Source organism: Diachasma alloeum, unplaced genomic scaffold, assembly GCF_001412515.2.
Source record: "Diachasma alloeum isolate Michigan unplaced genomic scaffold, Dall2.0 Dall_scaffold_00295, whole genome shotgun sequence".
NCBI classification, from domain to species: domain Eukaryota; kingdom Metazoa; phylum Arthropoda; class Insecta; order Hymenoptera; family Braconidae; genus Diachasma; species Diachasma alloeum.
Genome location: NW_021680434.1, coordinates 123,824 through 146,526, shown reverse-complemented (window position 1 = coordinate 146,526; position 22,703 = coordinate 123,824). Strand labels below are relative to the sequence as shown.

Sequence of the window (22,703 nt, the reverse complement as noted above, 5' to 3'; positions counted from 1 at the left end):
TTTTGCACCTACGCAGCAATATATTTTCAGCTGATTTATGAGGCGTGCCGTATGTGAAGAGATCATTTACATTCATGTATGCATGTCAATGTTCCTATATGTTCTATTGAACACGTGTGAAAAAAGTAAAAAGAAAAACTCAACGAATTTTCTAGCGAATTCACCAAGATTTTCGATTGAATTTGTTCATACGTGAGGCCCTCACAGCAGTCGCAATACAGTGGATCAAGAACTAACAAATAAATAAAGAATATGTAGAATGGAAATAAAGCAATAATTTATGTAAAATAATTTATATGTATTACATGGATAGTTTATGTTACATTGGACAGGCTAAAATACAATTTCGATTGCAGTGGTTACATTAATCTCGTTTAAACTCACCCGTTAAAGAATCAGAATGATTCAGTTATTGACGTGGACGATGGAGTGGAAGACTCGCTGAACAATAAATTCCACCAGTTTCCACTCCATGTGCAAATACCGAATCAATGTACAATTTTCTCTTGCTCTTGTTACCAATTACTTTCATAACTTAATACTGAATCGCAGATCTCTTGATCCAAAAAGATCAAAATTATTATAAAAAGAGATAATTTGTTGGTTCAATGCGCACGAAAAAAAATTTATAGAAAATCCTGACGAATTGGCTGACAATTTCTATTGGATTTCTATTACAATGCTATCGAAAATTCTATTAGTGTCTTGACGATTCTATTCAAAAATTTCAATAGAAAAAATCTGCAGAATTTGGTCTTTCTGTAAACCTCTTTTTAGTGAAATATTTTCGAAATTTAAAGTTTTTTTTTCACTCCTTTTTCGTTCTCCTCTCGTAAAAAAATCAAACTTCAAAACTTGGAGAGTCAAATCCTATCGACTTTTTCCATAGGAGTTCAATAGAAATTCAATAAAATTTTCTAGCTAATTCTCTAGATTTTCAAAAAAAAAATTTTCATGCGTGAGAGTAAAACGAATACATATTCAATAGTAATTTTGCCTGCACTTTAATGTGAATTAGTGGTTTCCGATGCTCAGCATTGTAATCACTTCCTCAGATTGTTTAATCAATTATACTACCTACATGTACTTTAGCGTATTTTCATTGCATAACAGACGTCAACCGCATTCCTTCTGTTTTCAATAATTATCATAAATATTTAGAGAGGTAAAATCGACAGAGAAGCAGAGACGTGATGTTGAGAAAATAATCAGCAAGTTGATGCTAGTAGATCACTTTCAAACGTTTTTTCCTTCTGTTGAACACCCATTGACATATATTTTAGTTTTCAATTTCTTGTTTTTTTTTGGCGACTCTAAATGGAGACAAACAGAATTGACTTAATCCGTTTAATGGGATCTACGAGATTGGTGGTATTTCAAAGTTGACACTTAGATTAGCTGAATGGGCGAGTTTGACGATTGTAGATAGTTTCACAGCCACACGTGCCGCCTCGTCCAGATCGTCCACTGGGACTATCTTCAGGCCGGCGTTTGCGATCAGAGCTTTAGCTTCATCAACGTTCGTTCCCTGGAGACAAAGAGAAAAGGAATCTTGAATTTGACGGGAATGAGGGCATCAACAAATAAGGATGGCGCTAGTAAATTGAATAAATCAAAGTTTACCTGTAACCGAACGACAACTGGAATTTTAAGGTCAAGCTCCTTTGTTGCTGCTATGATACCTTCGGCGATTACGTCACACCTCATTATGCCACCGAAGATGTTGACGAGCAGTGCGTGAACCTGATTATAAATTTAATCGATTTATTGTTAGAGATTGGACGAGGAGAATTCCAAAAATTTGGAGACATCAAGATTTTTTGTTAAGCTTTAAGAGGTTCAAACCATTCATTTTATGCGATCAAATTTTTTACTGAATCTATTTAAATTGCCTATTGAATGCTGTTTTTGAATAATTTATGAATACGTATAAATAAATTTGTAATGAAATGAAAGACACTTCAGTGAACAACTATTAATCAAGTAAATGCAAAAATTACGACAAAGTCACGTCTATTGGGTTTCCACTATGGCCATAACAATTTGAATTCAATTGGATAATAAAAACAGTAATCCATTTTTCAATAACAATGAAAAATTCTTGTCAATTTCGCGTCGTTATGAATTTCAATTTTTTTTCCTCGAAATTTTAACACTAATTTTCCAACAAATTAGGGAATAATTACAATGAATAGATAGTCTTTCACTTGGTTGAGAGATTATGAAGATTCAAGAATTATAATTTTTCTTCTTTTTCAGCTGTTAATAATTTCAATAATGGATTGTCTTTTTACCCCAGGATCAGAAGTAATGATTTTGAAGGCCTCCTTGACAGCTGAAGCTGTGGCGCCACCACCAACGTCCAAAAAATTGGCAGGCTCACCACCATGGAGCTTGATGATGTCCATGGTTGCCATAGCTAAACCAGCTCCATTCACCATGCAACCGATGTTTCCATCGAGAGCAATGTAGTTGAGGTCGAATTTGGCTGCCTCCACCTCCTTGGGGTCCTCTTGGCTCCAATCACGAAGGCTAAACAGCTCCTTCTGTCTGAACTCTGCGTTGTCGTCGAATCTACATTTGCAGTCTAATGCAAAATCTGGAGAACACGAAGTACAATGCTTTCACCGTCAATGAATTTTTTACAATAGAATCTGTTTGGCTGAAGTATCTTTTCATTAGAATTTATGCTTCAAATTTAAGGTATTTATGGCGGGGTGGGCATGTCGGAGGTGAGACAGAGGGGAATCTATTGTTCTCTCACAGAAAACCAATCGCTGAACAAAAAAAAACGATATTTCAATTACAAATTTTCAATCTATTTTGACCATTTTTGTGTTCGAAATATTTTTTTTAATAACTTTTCGATTTTTTTCCCATATATTTCAAGCCTTCTTTCATTTTTCTAGCTTGTCTTTTGGATAATTGGAAAATAATTAATATGGATAGAAAAAGTGACAATATCGTGCCGTTCGAGGTACAAGTTGGCAGCACTGATTCACTCAGCTATTATGTTCCTTCCCATAGCGAAATGTATCATCACAACTCCATTCGTATTTGCCGCGCTTGCCCCTCCACGATTTCTAATCTCGACGTTGGCGCTATTCCAAGTTGCGCACGCAAAGAAGTCCTATTTTTCATGAGTTTTTTAATTATCCCTTCAAAACAATTCTCCTAGGCCACTTGGATTATTTTTTTTATGTTCCTCCATGAAAGCTCCACCCAAGAGCGAAATTTCAGGAAGATGGCGACTTTTGTTCGATTTTTACCATTTTTTTTCCGAAATCCCATAAGAGCCCGTGTCAAAATACATTTTTTAGAAAAATTCCTGTGTTTCACCCATTCTCCTAGGCTGTCTGGGATTTTGCATAATGGTTTTGAAAACATTAAAGAATGTATAAAAAAAATCATCAATTTCTTGACTTTTTTTGTGCCGCCCCTGACTACGCCATAAATACCTTATTTAAAGTTTATTAACAAAAAAATGGAGTTTAGTGATCAACTTTAACTCATAATTTCCTTGGATGTCGAAGTACAATGCTTAATCTCAATGCTAGATTTTTCAGACAACCAAGTAATTTTATGAAATCTTTATTTTCGTTGATTCAATGTAATCCACAAGTTACTGAAGATTAGCTCAACTCACAATTTCCCTGAATATCCTCGGCAAGTGGGTTGACTTCCAGCAATAGTGCATCCTTCTTCAGGAACATGTCGTAGAGATTGAGGATAATTTTACCGATGTAATCCTTGACATTTCCAAGGCCAAGTTTCTCAGCAATGCGTTCAGCCTGTTCCTTAGTTATGCCTTTCTGGATGTCAATTGGCTCGTACATGATGGCACTGGGATTTGTAGCTGCTACCTCCTCGATGTTGACACCTCCCTGACTGGAGGCTATTATCACAGGCCCCTGATAATCAAATAAACATCATCAGTCTTTGATTTACTGATAAATTCATCACTAATCACGTATAAAATAGAAAAAAATTAGAAGAAAAATCTAGCGCATTTTCTGAGAAATTCTCTTGAATTTCTATTGGAATTATATTGAAAGATTTTGTTTTTTTGCGCCCATTCTATCAATTTTTTTTTTAATTAGTTCAATGTGACACAATAAGTCAAATCCGATATTGAATATTCAAAGATAAAATTGTTTCTAGTTTTCAAGGGACTTCCCACGATTTTGTACCCCCATAGCATCATTTTTGTCGCATATTAAACACAATTGTGCAAAAATTAATCAATATTTTCAACTTTTAAGGAAATATTTTGTGAAATTATTCATGAAAACGTGTTGAATTATTTTTATAATTAATTTTTCGCAAAAAACAACAATTTTTTGACATTTTCTCCTACAATATATCGTTTTTTAATTAGATTAACAATTTAAAAAAGTTGAAGCTGACGTTTTACATTCTTACGTTGAAAAACTTACACCAAATGCTCGTTCCATCATGACAGCGAGGTAGTATTCTTTCCTTGGGAACATCCTCTGGGCAACCATCACAGCATTGCATATTCTACCACCCTCACCAGTCTGCTTAGTTATTAATAATTTTCCTAACATCTGGGCAGCAAGAGCTTTAGCCTCCTCTGGCCTGAAACAATTCAATTTTCAACTTCAATTTAAAAGTGAAATATTGACAAGAACGTTCATTAAACTTCCCCCTCACAGAACTTATTTAAACTAATTATTACTGAAATAATTACAATAATATCAATTTAATTATTGAAATTACTGAAACAATTTCAATAATTTCAATTTAATTAATGAAAGAATTGTATTTGATAGAACTGAAACTAATAAAATGCAATTTTTAAGCTTCAACACCTCGAAATCGACAGACTGAAACCGCACAATTTTACATTAATTTCATAAATAGTTTTGTAAGCTTCAAAATGAGACTTCACTCATGCAAATCGCACCATTCGGTCGCGTATTAATGATTCAAGAAGCTCTATTGTCCCTCACCCTCTCCTGAATTCCAAATGTCGATTGTTATCTTTAAAATAAATCAATCAATACTCACGTTTCACACATTTTAACACCCGGGACGGTGCTGTCCTTGAAGTGTCCTTTGCCTCGACCACCCGCCAATACCTGCGCCTTCAGCACAATATCCTTGGTATTGAGCTCGGCAGCATATTTGGCCGCCTCCTCCGGAGTCTTGGCGACTCCAAACTTTGGGGTAGGAATACCGGCTTCATTGAGGAGACTGTAACTTATGTGCTCGTGGACATTTAAATTCCTCACTGGGTGCTTCGCCAGACCATTTTTGCATGCTAAGATCTGGAAATGAAATTCAATTGTAAAAATAAAAATTAAAAAAATAAATAAAAATTGAATTAAATTTTTAAAAAATTAAAAATAAACATTTATTTAAAAATAAATATTTATTTAATAGTAACTTATTAAATAAATTTGTTATTAAATAAATATAATTAAAATTGAATTTTTGATTAAATTTTTTTAATGAACTAGAAATAAACTTCCTTATTTTATCGACATAAAATTGTTCATTAGAGTAACAAACGAGTTTTCATAGGAGTTTGAGATACCTTTGTATCGTTAAGACACATTTAAATGATCAGAACATAATCATGGACTATTAATGGAAACATTTTGCTGCAATCTTTTAATGAGAAAAGAGAAAAAAGCAGTAAAGAATTGGGGAATTTATGGGAGATAGATTGGAATCTAAAAAAGTCTATGACTCATTCTGTTGACATATAAATCCCTTTCAAACTTCCTCCAGAAAATCCTTAGCTTAAATTCTCCAAAAAATTTCGCAGAGAAAAAAAAATTCAACAAAAAAAACCCACAAAATTTGTACGAGAAAAAATCTCAACAAAATAAATTCCGCATAAAAATAAATAACAGTTTACTTTTAGAAATTCTCAGAGAAAAATTTGTTCAATCAAAACCATTGAATTAATCCCAGCACAATCATGAACTCTAAAAAAACAATCATTTAATCCTAAAAATCGATCTCAATTTCAATGTCACAGAAATTATCCCCAAAAAATTTTCCATCGAAAAAAATCTACATAATTTATTCTGTTGACATATAAATCACTTTCAAACTTCCTCCAGAAAATCCTTAGCTTAAATTCTCCAAAAATTTTCGCAGAGAAAAAAGAATTCAACAAAAAAACCCACAAATTTCAACGAGAAAAAATCTCAACAAAATAAATTCCGCAGAAAAATAAATAAGTTTACTTTTAGAAATTCTCAGAGAAAAATTTGTTCAATCAAAACCATTGAATTAATCCCAGCACAATCATGAACTCTAAAAAAACAATCATTTAATCCTAAAAATCGATCTCAATTTCAATGTCACAGAAATTATCCCCAAAAAATTTTCCATCGAAAAAAATCTACATAATTTATTCTGTTGACATATAAATCACTTTCAAACTTCCTCCAGAAAATCCTTAGCTTAAATTCTCCAAAAATTTTCGCAGAGAAAAAAGAATTCAACAAAAAAACCCACAAATTTCAACGAGAAAAAATCTCAACAAAATAAATTCCGCAGAAAAATAAATAAGTTTACTTTTAGAAATTCTCAGAGAAAAATTTGTTCAATCAAAACCATTGAATTAATCCCAGCACAATCATGAACTCTAAAAAAACAATCATTTAATCCTAAAAATCGATCTCAATTTCAATGTCACAGAAATTATCCCCAAAAAATTTTCCATCGAAAAAAATCTACATAATTTATTCTGTTGACATATAAATCACTTTCAAACTTCCTCCAGAAAATCCTTAGCTTAAATTCTCCAAAAATTTTCGCAGAGAAAAAAGAATTCAACAAAAAAACCCACAAATTTCAACGAGAAAAAATCTCAACAAAATAAATTCCGCAGAAAAATAAATAAGTTTACTTTTAGAAATTCTCAGAGAAAAATTTGTTCAATCAAAACCATTGAATTAATCCCAGCACAATCATGAACTCTAAAAAAACAATCATTTAATCCTAAAAATCGATCTCAATTTCAATGTCACAGAAATTATCCCCAAAAAATTTTCCATCGAAAAAAATCTACATAATTTATTCTGTTGACATATAAATCCCTTTCAAACTTCCTCCAGAAAATCCTTAGCTTAAATTCTCCAAAAATTTTCGCAGAGAAAAAAAAATTCAACAAAAAACCCACAAAATTTCAACGAGAAAAAATCTCAACAAAATAAATTCCGCAGAAAAGTAAGTAACAGTTTACTTTTAGAAATTCTCAGAGAAAAATTTGTTCAATCAAAACCCATTAATCCCAGCATAATCACCTCTATAAAAAAAGCAATTATTCACTCTAGATACGCAATATAAATGCAAAACTGAAATCTAAAAAACCCCCGACTGCCAAAAAACTCCGGAAAAATTCGACCTTCGCAAGTCCCCAAATCAGTCAAAAAATCCACTCAAAACCCCTAAATTATGTAACTGTCATTCTAGTTCAATTGAATGAAAAAAAAAAATCGGGTCAACGATGAGGGGCAATGTTGTCACAAAGGCACCTCAAATCCTTGGCTTCGAATCATCTGACCCTGGCGCTCAATTTAGCTTTGAACTAAAACACTGTGCCACGATAATTCTAATATGGAGTTCGCCCATGACTGCCGTCAATCGTATTTCATTTATTTCTCGGCTATCGACTCTTCTAACCGACAACAATACCCGCGGAAATGGTGGAGCCGACGATGGAACAGCGTTTCGAATATTTTTTAGTGATAAAACGTACCTTTGGGCCGTTAAAACGTGCCAAATTCTCGGCAATTGATATCGTCCGGGACAACATGGTAGCCATCTTTCTACGCCGATGGCAATGGACTGCGGCTTGTCAATCTGTCCTGTTACTCGTGCTTCCCCCACTCCTCCATATTCCCCTGTACTTTAACCAATGACGTGTATTTCCCTCGCTATTGCGAGTTTGTGACGTCAGGAGAACAGTTGGCACTTGCCTGACGGATTTAAATGTCGAGGAATGCCTTGATGGTTTGTTAATTGGAGTATGAACGAGGTAATTTGCTATTTTAATTTTTTTGGTTTGGTATTGTAGCTGGAAATATATGAGGTATTTCACGCCAAATGAGTCAACCGTTGACCCTCACCCTCTTGGAAATTGATGGCGATTTTTTATACGATTGGGGGGGTTGAAAAACTACCTCTCAAATTTTTTCAGATTTTTTCGGCAGCCCACTTTAGAGATATGATTTTTTTCTCGTTTTTTGTTTTTTTTCAATAACTCGAGTTCTATCCATCCGATTTTGATTTATTAAACGTAAATTTTTTTTATTGTTTACTGCCTACGAGAATATTTTTAGTAAAAATTTTTTTTCGATCTTTAGATGCTCATAATAACGAATTTTTGAGAAAAAAAAAGTCGAAAAAGTAGAATTTTGCAAATTATGTAACTTTTGATTTGTTTCATTTTTTTCAGTAATTCTTATAATCAAAACAAGTATTTCGAGCTGTCATATAATTTGGGGATCCTCCTGGATCTATTTTATTTTCAATTTTTTCTTCTCGAAATTCCGCAAATTTGGTCAAAATACCCCAAAATGGCAATGATTGACTTTGATTATAGACAGTATGAAGTGAATTTGACTGTATACCTATATTACATATTTTTTCGATACATAATCGAAGTCGTTTTGAGGTGTTTTGACCAAATTTGCTAATTTTTTTTTCCTAATTTCATTTAAAAAATCAGACAAAAAAATTGGAAAATTTGAGCCGAGGAATTTCCGGAAAATTTCGGAAAATATCTCAATAGAATATTTGTGATATAAAAAAATGTAATTCTATTGTTTTTTTCCATAGAATACGTTCCATTGAACATTTCTATTGATAAAAACGCGCAGGTTTATTGCGCCTTTTTCAAATAGAAAATGTCCAATAGGAAATACTTAATAGAAAAAAATCAGCGGATTTTCTTTTTTCTGTACGTTTTCTATAGAAACATTTTCTATAGAAATTCTTCGACATGAATTTCCTGAGTTTTTTCCACTCTACTTTCTTCTCTTTTCATTAAACAAAATCAAGCAAAAAAACTCAAATTCGAGCCGAGGAAATACCGAAGAAAATATCTTAATAGCATAAGTACAACAAAATCGAATTCTGTTGGCATGTTCTACATAATTTTTTCCAGTGAGCATTTCCATTAAAAAACCGCGCCGATCTGCAAAATTTTTCCCCAGAATCGGGCAAAACGAATTGAAAATTCAATAGAATTTTCCAGCGAATTCACAAGATTCTTCTCTCAAATTTTTTCGTCCAAGTTATGCAAATGGAATAAGACTTCACCAAAAATCAATAGTCCTCTCTATTTTCAATTTAAGTTCCAATAAAATCAATCTTCTTGACAAGAGAACACGTACAAAAGTTCATATCAATCCGTAAAATGATGTTTTATCCTTTCACATGTACAAATTTGAATCATATTCGCAATTCTGGCTCGCGAATAGATCGGTATCAGGCAGTGCACAACATGTTGTCTGTCTGGTGTCATTGAATCGCGAAATGCGTCAGCGTCAGCACTTAGTGGAACACATTGAACGTTTCTTATCACAGCTATCATCTTTGGCTTTATCTGCTCTCAATGTGATGTTGATATCGAGATTCATGGATCTCGCTAGCTGCAGCATTTTGGCGACCTTCACGGAGGCCTCAGCAGCCTCGGTCATGTCGTCTATAGGAATGATTTTGAGTTTAGCTTCTTGGATTAATTTGCGCGCCTCCTTTACGTTCGTTCCCTGAAATTTAATTATCCGTATTTCAGTGAAGAAATCATTACGTCAAATGGAATGTTGAAATCAAAATATTATTGCAATATACGAGGTTTTTTGCAGACCATTGTCTTCTTATAAATAAATACTGGGGATTCCTGAAACCTCTAGCTGCATTCAATGAAGAAGTGCCTCAATTTTCAATAACAACTTTTAAATTATTTTCTTTAAACTTCTTCAAAAAGTAGACTAATTTTTTTATTTTTTAAATGCTTCGGAAAAGTTCAGAATACAGAATCAAATTTACAATATTGTAATTGAAATAATAGAATCATTGGGAGTCAGGTGGAAGTTCTGATATTGAACTGTAAATGTTGAGAACGATTCGTAAGAAATTGTCAAAGGACTTGGATCGACAGGGGATTTTTAATGAACATCTTAAAATCTGGAGGGGATTTTCAATATTTTCAATATTAAAGCTATGGAAAGCTCTTCATCAAAATTCTTTACAATTTCAAAACATTTGTAAAAAGAACTTGAAGACTGGTAATTGAGCTTTTGCTAGAATTTTTTCTATAGAATGTTTATAGAATTTTTTTATAGAATGTTAGAAAGAATAAAAAATTAGGGAGTGATGGGCAATGGAAAACGCCTTCATTATAGCGTCATAATGCAATGACTAAACTGACGACTAATCACCTGTAATCTCGCTACGACTGGAATTTTCAAGTCCAACTCCTTAGTGGCTTTAATAATACCTTCCGCTATTATATCGCACCTCATGATTCCTCCGAAAATATTAACGAAAATTGCGTCAACCTGGAAAATTACAATTTATTTCATTGAGATACATGAATAAACGAATCATAATTGTCCAAATCAATTAGATCAGAGGAAAATAGAATAATTCTACTTTCTTAATATTGCGTTTACTAAGGTTTTCTTCGAACAAAGTTGATTAGAATTAATAGCTAGAACTATGAGATTATCTAACATTTTTGACGTTAAGAATAGGAGAATCTGAATGCAATATAGTGAAAATGATGATCGATTTTTTCACTTTGAACAAATAATATTAATATCCAAATACAAAATTTCTGATATGAATAAAAAGAAGCTGTGACTCAATATTCCAAATGAAGTTTTAATTTTTAATTTGGTGCTGAAAACACGAGATGACAATATTCTAAGCACGGAATTATATTGATGAGATGAACAACAAATTAATTGAATTACCGTGTGAAATAACTAAAAATTGATAACAGTGTGGTCACGCACTTTTACCCGAGTCTCAACAAACATTGAATTCCAGAAATTCACACTCTAAAGTGTGTTCTAGAAGGAATTGAATTGTAATTATGATTAAAATATCATTCAGTGAGCATAGGAATTTGAACACGGGCAAGTCATTCATTGTAATATGAAAATTGAACAGCTGATAAATTGGGAGATATGATTTTCATCGCTCGTATTGCTTTCCGCGGTGAGCATAATTACAAATAATTAATTGAAGAAAGGAATATCATAACAGGACGTTCTACTGAATTTCAGTGTAGCTAAGAATATCTTTCATGTAGCTTGTCACGTTTGCGTTGTATTTAATGGATATGATTCCAGTTTTGTACAGTCGGAGTCAAAACTTTTCCGTGGCCGATACGCTACCGCGTATCTCGCTCCTTAACCCCTGGCGTATGGGGTCGATGCCGTGCATCGACCCGTGAAAGTATGAATGACTCTCTTCAAAATTGATTATTTCCAAAACTATGGAATATAACTCAACCAAACAAATAACAACGAAAAAAGGAATACTACAGCTTCAATTACATATCGGTTTCATAATTTTCCGTTGATGAGAAGTCATTACATTCTAGTTGTGTCGAGCGTACTCCACGCTTGGAAACAAAAGGGCCCCGCCCGGGAGGGGTTAATTATTACTTTGGCGTCAGCGGAGATGATCTTGAAGGCTTCTTTAACTGTCTCCGCAGTTGCTCCGCCGCCGACGTCCAGGAAATTCGCAGGCTCTCCCCCACTGAGTTTTATTATGTCCATCGTAGCCATCGCTAGACCCGCACCATTCACCATGCATGCGATATTCCCATCCAAAGGGATGTAATTCAGGTTGAATTTCTCCGCTTGGGACTCACTGGGGTCTTTCTGCGAGGGGTCTCGCAGGGCGAATAGCTCCTTCTGGCGGAACTCTGCACTGTCGTCGAAATTACATTTACAGTCCAATGCGTAATCTGTCGATTTTTATACGGAAATAATCAGAAGCTAGTTCGACAGCGATGAATGATTAATTTTAAAGTGGACTTTGGAATGAGTTTTTTCAATGAATAACTGTGATTTCAAGGGAAAATTCCACTCTTTCTCTCAGATTTTTATTAATTTTTTAAAAAATGAAGGACAAAGGAGTAATTTATGGCGAGGAATTTCGACAGATAAGAAATAATCTAAAAAAACATTCATTGAGAAAACTGTAGTCGTTTTCCTGCTTTTAATATTTTTGTACAAAAAAAACTTTTGCAGAATTTGCATAAAAGGAACTTTCAATTTAATCTTTTGATAATAATTTCTTAAAATTTGAATCAATAATTTTAATTTTAATAAATAATTTCAATTTTAATAAATTTTTAATTAAAAGAATAATCAAAACTTGTGAATGGTTAATTACGACTTTTTAAAATTATTAAAAAATTAATCATTTTAATTTTAATAAATTTTTAATTTGTTCGTAATTTTTATGATACTGATGTTGAAATAATTGGATTGTTTAATTAAATTCCACCAACTCACAGTCCCCACAAATGTCCTCAACCAACGGATTGATCTCCAGAAGAAGAGCATCTTTCTCAACAAAAAGTTTGAAAAGATTGGTAATCATCCCCGCGACCGCCGTCTCCCCCTTCTCCTCGAGCCCGAGTTTTTCGGCGATTTTTCGCGCCTCATCCTGGCAAATTCCCCTCTCAATATCGATCGGGAAATAAGCGATGGCATCCGGACGACTTGCAGCCGTGTCCTCAATGTTCACACCGCCCTCAGTCGATATTATGACCACCGGGCCCTGTGCAAAGTCCACAATCATTGCGTCAATTCAATTCCGAAGCTATTTATCTCATGCCTCATTATGATTTTCCATTAATTAGGAGTGACTCGCGAAATTTGAAGTATTTGATAAAAACATTACGCCAAAGGTTCTTTCCATCATCACAGCGAGATAGAACTCCTTCCGGGGGAACATTCGGGTCGTGATCATCACTGTGTTGCAGATTTTTCCCTCCGGTCCTGACTGTTTTGTCACTAGAAATTTTCCGATCATTTTTTCGGCACTCGCGAGAGCTTGTTCCGGCCTGAAAAATCGTTTGAGGCACGTATGAAAAAAATTAATAGAAAAATTTAGCGCGTTCTCTAAGAAACTCCATTGAATTCCTGTTGGAACTCTATAATTCTATTGGAGTTTTATTGAAAAATTTTAGTTATTTTTTGCGCCAATTCTATTAAAAAATATGTGAGTTCCTCCGGCGCTTTTAAATAGATGTTTGTTTTCATCATTCATTCTGTTGGAATTTTCTCCATAAAAATTCTTGGGCATGATTTTTCTAATTTTTTCTCTTAAATTTGAACAAATTTAAATTTACGAAAATTTACGCTCGAGGATTTCTGTAGAAAAATCCAAATTTATTGAACTTTTTCCATTAGCCCTCGATCGCTCGCGGTCGGCCGCCAGCTTTTATCCGTCGCACGGTGAGCGCATCGGTGGGTTAAACCGGGCGCGCTGTTGCCACCCTGGCGCTTACCGCTATGGGCGCATTTCAAGTGTAGCAGTGAATGTAGCAACACTGTCGCTCGAGGGACTCGCACCGGGCGGCGCGGCACCGCTTGCCAGTCCGTTCGACGTTTCTTTTCTTGTTTTAGCTGAACAAATGTCCCGAAAATAAAACGGACAACGCCAACGCTTAATAAAATGATTGAACTCGGAACTCTAATTGTTTCAGAATTTTTAAGCCTGTTGTAAATTGTTTCGAGAAACATGCTAAAACAAAAAAACGAAAACGGGCGGCGCTGCGCTCATTGAGCGAGTGATCGAGGGTAAAATAATTATCGGAAAATCGCGAAGCAAAACTACACAATTTCCAACAGAAATCGACACAAAATCCAATTTTCAACGAAAATTTCACACAATTTCAATTGTTCGTCTAAATTCACCAAAACTATCAAGAACGATTACAACTACATTTCGTCACTGAATTTCGAGATGTAAAATTTATTCGTAACCAATTTCCCCAGCCACATCAATGAGAAAAAAACCGCTCCTTCATTACGATTCACCATTTTTCCACAGATTTCATCTCGCGTCTAGAGCCTAATAAAAAAACATCTAAAAAAATCTCCAGAATGTTCAAAATACTGAGCGCTCTGAAAATTTCCGGACAACTCACGTATCACAAACCACGACTCCACCAATGTCACTCCCCTTGAAATTGCCCTTTCCCCTGCCGCCAGTCAAAACCTGCGCTTTCAACACAATATCCCTCGTGTCAAGACTCTTTGCGTGTTCCCCAGCTTCCGCCGGCGTTTTCGCGACTTTGAAAGGTGGCGTAGGTATACCCGCCTGGCTCAAGAGGGTGTACGCCACGTGCTCGTGAACATTCAGCCGTCTTATGTGCTCCCGCACGACTTTTCGACCCTCCAACAACTAAACCATGAAATGCAAATTTATCACTCAATCGCACCGCAGATGTTGTAATTAATTAGTTGACAGATAATTATAACGAATCGTTACTTGTTGCTTTTGGATGCAGCGAGCCAGGCCATTGAGCGCGGTCAACGCACGAGCGAAGTGCATCGCGATTGATTTCTCCAGTTATAAATAAAATAATTCACGAGACCGATTATTCCCACTACAGCATCAACGATTGCCACTCCATATTTTTTCCCCCCGCTGGGTAATATGCAATGAAAATATGAGAAATAATTTTATTCCCATGCTCGAGGCGCAGCATTGAACTTTGACATTTTACAGACCTTTCTGCGATTAAAAACAAAGAAGAAGCGCTATCGTTTATTTTTAATGGGTAAGCGTCTAGTTAATTTTATCATTCATTCGGATTTAATGGTGATTGTACGTATCGTGTAAATCATCCATGCGATGCGTGGGAAGGGCGTCGGGAGTTTGTCGGATAGTTGGATGCGTCGCAATTGAAGACTGCACGCGTCAAATAATGTAATAGGAAAACCTAATGCACTCGATAGAAAATTCTATTGGAGTGATTGTTGAACTTTATTGGTTTTTAGCCGTTTATATTTAAATATTTAATAGGAAATATTATATCGAAAAAATCACCGGAATTATTTTTCTATACAATTTATTCCATTGAGAATTTACTCGAATCTAATTTTCCAAGGTTTTTCAGTCTATTTTTCATTTCTTTTCACTGACAAAATTGACCAAAAGAAACTTTGATAATTGGGACCGAGAAAATTCTATACAAAATATCTCAATGGAATAAGGTGTATAGAAAAATCGAATTTTCTTAACCTTCTCTTATCTTATCTTCTTTGAAATACCTCAAAATTTCAACAATATCTATAGGAAATATAAAAATTTTTTTGACAGAAATGTCGAAATAAAAAATTTTCATTTTCACCTGGATCAAGGGTCAGATCTTGTATTTTGTCAGAGAAAAAGTCGACTTTCGCCAAAATCGCATTTTGTCGCCAAGTGAATGTTGATTCCGTATTTATTCGCCCCTCAAATGCCAATGAAACACTCGGAGGCGACGAAAATGTGGAAATAAAAAATTTTCATTTTCACCTGGATCAAAGGTCAGATCTTGGATTTTGTCAGAGGAAAGTCGACTTTCGCCAAAATCGAATTTTTTCGCCAAGTGAACGTTAATTCTGTATTTATCCATTCCTCAAATACCAATGAAACACTCGGAGGCGACGAAAATGTCGAAATAAAAAATTTTCATTTTCACCTGGATCAAAGGTCAGATCTTGGATTTTGTCAGAGGAAAGTCGACTTTCGCCAAAATCGAATTTTTTCGCCAAGTGAATGTTGAATGTGTATTTATTCACGCACTTATTCATGTTTTTGGATATTTCGTGTTAAAATTTTTATTGCGTAAAAATCGCAAAAGACTATCTTTTCACCCCCTCAAGTACCAATCCGAGAAGGGTGATAATTTTTTAGAAAATTGGAGGAGTCCCTAGACACATTCTCCAATAGAAATCGTATCATGTTTTCGGATATTTCATAAAATGTCAAAATGATCAAAAATATCAAAATTTTAATAAAATCCATTTCGAGAAACTTTTTGACCTTCAAAAATGAGCCCTGAGTCCTTCAAAAAAACAACTCCCCTCACGCTCCTCAATGCTCTCCCAACTTCCACACCCCCTTAACAATAAGAAAACATTGAACAATTTCAATTTTCAGCACTAGTTTATTCAACTCTCTCAATCCTCAGCATTACCTTCAGATGCATCGTACCCCCTGGTTAGAACAATACATTCCTTCCTCCTCCCCTCACTTTTCCCACCGTGTTCTCCCCTACATGATACAAGGTACTTCTCTCTCAGTATCACTAGTTAATAAACAAAGTGTCATCGACTTTATCAAGAAAAAAAACATTTTTCGATAAAATTCTACAGAATTACGCTTATTCAATGCTCTCAGTGTATTATATTCCTAATCCTAGTCTTAATAAAAGAGAAAAAAAAACGTAATTTTTGTTTCAATCACACAAAATGAAATTACTCGACTAAAATATATGAAACGAATCATTTCCTCCCCTCATGGCAAAAATGGTGATGACATCTTAAATAATCCTTAAATTTTGCTTGTGTAAATTTATACACAAAAAAACGACAGCCTCACTGTATAGCATCTAGCTCAAAGGACGAGTGTTTCCTTATGATTTCACTAATTCGTCTCATCGATAAATGTTTCTATACACGAATGCACACGGGTGCACGCCACTCGGCTCTCGGTATTTCCTCCTTGAGAAGTGAAAGATTTTCAGTATTTTGAATGTTTTTCATCTTTTAGCAGTCTTCAATAACGTCCAATAAGAGTGTAGATAGCCCTTGCTAGGTGTTTAGAAAGTAAATCTGTCGTTGAGGGTTCGCCCGGTGACTCCAAGATTGTTCGAGACGCTGTACATGACTTCGCTGAAGGTGCGATCATCGACGTTTGTGTTTGAATGGATCAGGGGTACTGTCCTTGTGCGTGAACGTGAGCGAGAACTTGAACGGGATCGGGAACGTCTGAAGAGGGGTGCTCTTGGCAGGTGCTGGAAAATAAGTGTTAATGATCGTGAAAAAAAATTGAACAGAATTTTTCAACCGATTTTTAATATTTTTCTTCATTACATAAACTTTACGGAACTGAATTCGATGTCCAATGCATACTCAAACGTCTCGTTTATCGAGATAATTTTTATGCAAAATTATAAAATTTTTAACGAACATACTCTATAGTATAGAAGGCTTAAAGGAATACCATAATTGAACAATTTTTTTGTGAAAGCTCAAGATTATCACTAAATTTTAGTCCACAATCCAACTTTATGCTCTCTTGAATTCTCTGATAGTTTAAAAAAATGGTCTATAAAATATTTTGAACTCCAAGTCAAATAGAGGGGTTGTCTTACGGACAAATAAGTTACAAAAAAAGTCTCCACGAGAATTTTACAATCTCATTAATTATAGAATAATCTAAAAATAAAATTGTGCAAAAGCGAACTGTCTCGTTTGGAACACTTGATTAAATTCACTTGTGTCTGATCATAATTAACATTACCTGGTTGAAATTTTGTGGATTCTGTCGGTAGGGTGAACGCCCTCGTGACATTTGTCGTCTGCCACGCATACTCCCACCCCGACTCATTGAACGAGAACGTTGTCTTGGGCCATATTCATCACCAAGTGTGCACATGAAGTTTACGTTGGGGTTTGGATTGACCCGAGCAGCACTGGAAAGTAAAATTACAATCAAGTTATATTAATCAAGAAGGGGCATCAACAAAAAATCAAAAACTTGAATTTAAACGATTACAAAGCTTCGATTCGGAAGCCAAAATTCAGGAATTTTTGAAAAAAATCACCTCTATTATTTCAATCAACATCTCCACTACACTGAGAGAAAAACGACAAAATTCTCAAACAAGTTTTACTTGTGCCCCGAAAATAGTTTTTTGAAAATGATCAAAAAAGGATTTTTTTGTGCCAAACATGCAGAGAGTGCGCCGGAATGAAAAATTGTTGTCACAAAAATAGATTTAGTAGTTCAAAAAAAATTGCACTCTCCGTACAGGGAAGAAATGTCATTTCTAGCACTACTCCTTCGTTATTCGATACTCCCATACGTATTTTGCTCCCCAAAAATCTTTGTTTTATGCGAAACAAGGGATAGTAGTTTTTCGTTTCGGCTGTCTAATAATCACAGACAAGAAATGAACCTTTAAATGAAACAATAATGATAGGATAGCAATTTTGTAACTTAGGGATAAAATATTTGTTGATAAATTCTCCTCTATATGATATTTTCATCCTGAAAAGGCGCCGTCTGGTGTGAATTATCCGCCTCTTGAGCCAAATATTTCGTTGCTGTCGAAAGCAGAACAATTATTCATGTTTGAGACTTTCAAATTCGAACCAAACAAATTCTTTTTTGGCAATTTTCAACTGGTGATTTTGTTGGCCCAAACAAGACTTGTTTGACAACGTGTTTGTTTTTCTCTCAGTGTACTGGAATTCATACCTCATCCTCAAGAGCTTCTGGTTGTACTGTTGTCGTCTCTGGGCTCGAAGAATCTGATCTGAACGCAGTCCACCGGCGTTGAAGCCTCTTTGGGTTGTGAGCATTCGTTGGCGTGTCTCCAATACACGTTGTTTCAGAAGTGACAGGGATTTTGCTAGACGTGGTACCTAATCAATCGAATAAATTTCATGGAAATATCGAAAATCAACTGTTAAAAACGTGTTTCAATGAAATTTTTTTCGTCTCTTTTGAATTCCAGGTTTTTCGAAAATAAAGTTAATCTGACGTTGGATTATCTACTCGAATAATTTCCTTACGGACTTCAGGATAAGCTTTGATAAATATTTTCGCATCCGAAGAGCCGATTGAGCGCTACAACAATCAGTAGCGAAGTGGTCAAACGGTTTAAGTCAATTCAGTCTTTAGTTGTATTTCCAGAAATATTTCCGAATTTAAGGAAGATAGCAAAATTTTCATAATAACCTTTTTTGCAGAGCGAACTGAGTGTTACTAAAACGGTTATGCGAAAAATTTGGCCATCTCCCTTAGATTTCGAGATATTCATTGAAAACTGGCCAATAACCAAAATCGACTTAAACTGTTTGACCACTTCGCTACTGATATATACAAATGTTTCTCAGCTGCGAAAGAGTTTGTACATTACTTAAAAACATTTGTACACCCCTAGACAAATCGCCTAAGACAAATCTTCTGCTGTCGAATCTTTCGCTACTTTCAGCTTCATTTGAAAATGGTCGAACCCCTAGTATCCTCCGTACGAAACCGTAAAAGACCCCCAAAGTATCCTCAACTAAAAATCAACGAATAGTACCAACTTTTTCCCTGAAACCTCTGGTACAAATCTGCAATACCCAGTTAAAGTCTCGTGCAAATATCGCCCCCAAAAAAAATGCATACCAAATCATTGGGCACAAGTCTCTGGCTCTGTCGTTGCAGCAGCAGTTGCTTAGCCCTCTTGACCCTGTTCCTGTAGGCGACCTGCGCAGGGCTCTGATAGCCAAGGCGATTGTAAACCGAGTTGGGATCCCTGAGATTCGGCAAGCTGCTGACCCTCTTGATGCCCTTGGGCGGGTCCATAAACCTCTTAGCCCCAGGGATATTGTTTCGGCTCCTGGCTCGCGTCATCCCAGTCTTCCCTCCACGAAGGCCAGCAGCAGCAGGCGCTCGCCTCGCAGCGAAGCCTTGCCTGGAGCTGTTGATCTGTCCCTTCCTCTCATTGCCTTTATTGACATTCTGTTTGTTCTGGAGCCTCTTGGGGCCGACGTTCTGGTTGTAACGCTTCGCCACAAAGTCAGCATTGCTCTGCTGACGCTGAAGACGCCAGGCCTGGCTCTTAGGCGCATTAACATTCTTATTCATGTTATTAGCCCCACGTCCACGTAGGTTATTACCCTTATTGCCCCGCTGGCCCCTGGGCCCCGGCTGACCCCTGAGCCCCGGCTGACCCCTGGGCCCCGACTGGCCCCTGGGCCCCGGCTGGCCCTTACCCTGACGATTCTTCCTCCCTCCACCCTTACCATTCACCATGACCTTTCTCTTTTTATCTTTCCTGTCCAGCTTTATGATGTCATCTTAAAAGGAAGAAAAGGGTTGGATTTGTGTTTTGTTTATTTTCTTGGGTTCATTTTTGTTTTTTTAATCTTGTGAGCGTACGGCCTCAACTGCGATTTCTGGAAATAAATTTATCAGCTCGTATTCGCGATTATTCGTTACGAAACATTGCCACTGGATTTTTCCAATCCTCAATTTTCAATTTTAATTTGCTTTGGATTTTCGGGACTCTCCACTCCTCTCAAATAAATTAATAAACGAAAAATATTAGGTTTGCGGATTTTTTGGGATACGAAATAAGGGGACTGGGATTATAAAGTAAAAGTTTAACTGAATTTAATAAAGCGAGCGGAAGTTTTGGTCGGCTGAAATTAATATTTCGTTTTTTTCGTTATCCGAATCTATCGACTCGATCCATATCTCCTTGTATCTTCTCCTCAAGTTGTGAATATTGTATTTAGTTGGTTTTTTCTTGGGATTATCGTATCCTAGGACTGATTAAAACCATTTCGATTCGGTTATTCTTTTCGAGAATGGAGACTTTCAGTTGGACATGGACTTGGATGATCGTTGGTATTTTTTTACAGTGAGGAAGACCATCAAGTTACTTCAAACGTTAATAAAAAGCCTCGAAATCTCTGTTGGGTTTAATTAGCATCGCAATTATCACTCGATTTATTCGTCACTTTGTGTGTATTTACGTTGGATCTCTTGAACATTTTGGAAACAGTAACAGCTCGTGATAATAATCCCCTTTATTAATGGAGACCTTCAGTTGTACATGAGCTTAGCTGATGCTTGATGGTATTTTTTACAGTGAGGAACACCATCGAGTCGTTAATTCAGGTCTAATCTATCCCAAATCCCTGTCGTGAACACTCCCTCATCCGAGAGTGCTATCAATGAATGGATGAGCCAATCCAAAAGAAAAGTGACTAAAAACCGCCAACACTCGACTGTTGAGATAAAACGATTATTATTGGATACATCCACATTCGGTTATTGGACTAGCCCCCATATTGTTGGACCTTTCACCGACCAGAAACAATAGCTCGGAGCGTTTCTCTCGTGACTAATCCATTTCATCAGGGGAATATCGTGGAAAAATCGTACCTAGGACGATAATTCCGGGTAATTATCGTAAAATCATGGTGGAATGCTCAGTTGAGTGATGGATGACTCTCAGTAGACCAACGATATATACCTCTTGGGGACTAAATTATCGTCGTTGTACATCAGTTTAATTATCCATCAATAAAACGTGAATAAAACGTTAATAAAAAACCTCGAAATCGCTGTTGGATTTAATTAGCATCGCAATTATCACTGAATTTATTCGTCACTTTGTGCGTATTTACGTTGGATCTCTTGAACATTTTGGAAACAGTAACAGCTCGTGATAATAATCCCCTTTATTAATGGAGACCTTCAGTTGGACATTTTTTACATTGAGGAACACCATCGAGTAGTTAATTCAGGTTAATCTATCCCAAATCCCTGTCGTGAACACTCCCTCATCCGAGAGTGCTATCAATGAATGGATGAGCCAATCCAAAAGAAAAGTGACTAAAAACCGTCAACACTCGACTGTTGAGATAACGATTATTATTGGATACATCCATATTCGGTTATTGGACTAGCCGCCATATTGTTGGACCTTTCACCGACCAGAAACAATAGCTCGGGGCGTTTCTCTCATGACTAATCCATTTCATCAGGGGAATATCGTGGAAAAATCGTACCTAGGACGATAATTCCGGGTAATTATCGTAAAATCATGGTGGAATGCTCAGTTGAGTGATGGATGACTCTCAGTAGACCAACGATATATACCTCTTGGGGACTAAATTATCGTCGTTGTACATCAGTTTAATTATCCATCAATAAAACGTGAATAAAACGTTAATAAAAAACCTCGAAATCGCTGTTGGATTTAATTAGCATCGCATTTATCACTGAATTTATTCGTCACTTTGTGCGTATTTACGTTGGATCTCTTGACCATCTTGGAAAATCAGAACAGCTCGTGATGTCCGCCATTTTGTGTGCAACTCCACGGAATTTAATCTGTTCCCCTTGGATTATCAGTTTCACGCTTGGACGAATAAATAGTTAAGGTGATTTTCTGGTTAATGCGATTGTTGGTATTGGAAAAGATGCAGCCGTACGCTCACGATTATTTGTGATCATGGGTTTTATAGATCGCGGATTGTTTTGGCTTTTAGCATTTCGATACGCTGGCCACTTACCGAGAGACATGTTCACTTTTGCGTCACCTTCAGCCATTTTTAGGCTTTTTTTTCGGGGTTTAGGTGGGTTTTGTGGGGTTTTAGTCGGGGCACGCGGCTTTACACGGATTTTTGGGGTTTTTTTTACGGGAACACTTGACACACAGGAGTTGAAACTTAGGAACTGCTCGACAGCTCGACTGCAGTTGCACTGGACGACTGACTCGGCCACTGGGAGGGGTGAGGGAATGTCGTGGTGGGGCGACGATTTGGCCGGGAGCTGGAGGGGAAAACACAAAGGAAACAGTGGTGACAAGTTTATGGGGATTATTCACTAGTTCACGGATCTAGGGACTTTTCTGAAGTCACGAGCGCCTATTTCAAATTGAGATCTTCATGACACGTATGAAA

General features: G+C 36.1%; 2 protein-coding genes across 2 annotated transcripts; both read right to left on the bottom strand.

Moving 5' to 3' along the window:
* Nucleotides 1-255: 255 nt before the first annotated feature.
* Nucleotides 256-14,586, bottom strand: LOC107039216. Its single transcript, XM_015258727.1, has 15 exons — nt 14,509-14,586; nt 14,165-14,421; nt 12,913-13,075; nt 12,522-12,789; nt 11,664-11,968; nt 10,428-10,547; nt 9,539-9,755; nt 7,893-8,028; nt 7,742-7,841; nt 5,032-5,291; nt 4,437-4,599; nt 3,647-3,911; nt 2,295-2,599; nt 1,624-1,743; nt 256-1,528 (listed from the first exon to the last, which is right to left on the bottom strand). Exons 1-15 carry the CDS (start codon nt 14,569-14,571, stop codon nt 1,358-1,360), a joined length of 2,913 nt encoding a protein of 970 aa, XP_015114213.1. The 5' UTR covers nt 14,572-14,586; the 3' UTR covers nt 256-1,357.
* A 1,568-nt stretch (nt 14,587-16,154) lies between these two features.
* Nucleotides 16,155-22,524, bottom strand: LOC107039296 (serine/arginine repetitive matrix protein 2). Its single transcript, XM_015258848.1, has 5 exons — nt 22,314-22,524; nt 19,411-20,084; nt 18,493-18,659; nt 17,533-17,704; nt 16,155-17,023 (listed from the first exon to the last, which is right to left on the bottom strand). Exons 1-5 carry the CDS (start codon nt 22,348-22,350, stop codon nt 16,829-16,831), a joined length of 1,245 nt encoding a protein of 414 aa, XP_015114334.1. The 5' UTR covers nt 22,351-22,524; the 3' UTR covers nt 16,155-16,828.
* Between the last annotated feature and the right edge of the window lie 179 nt (nt 22,525-22,703).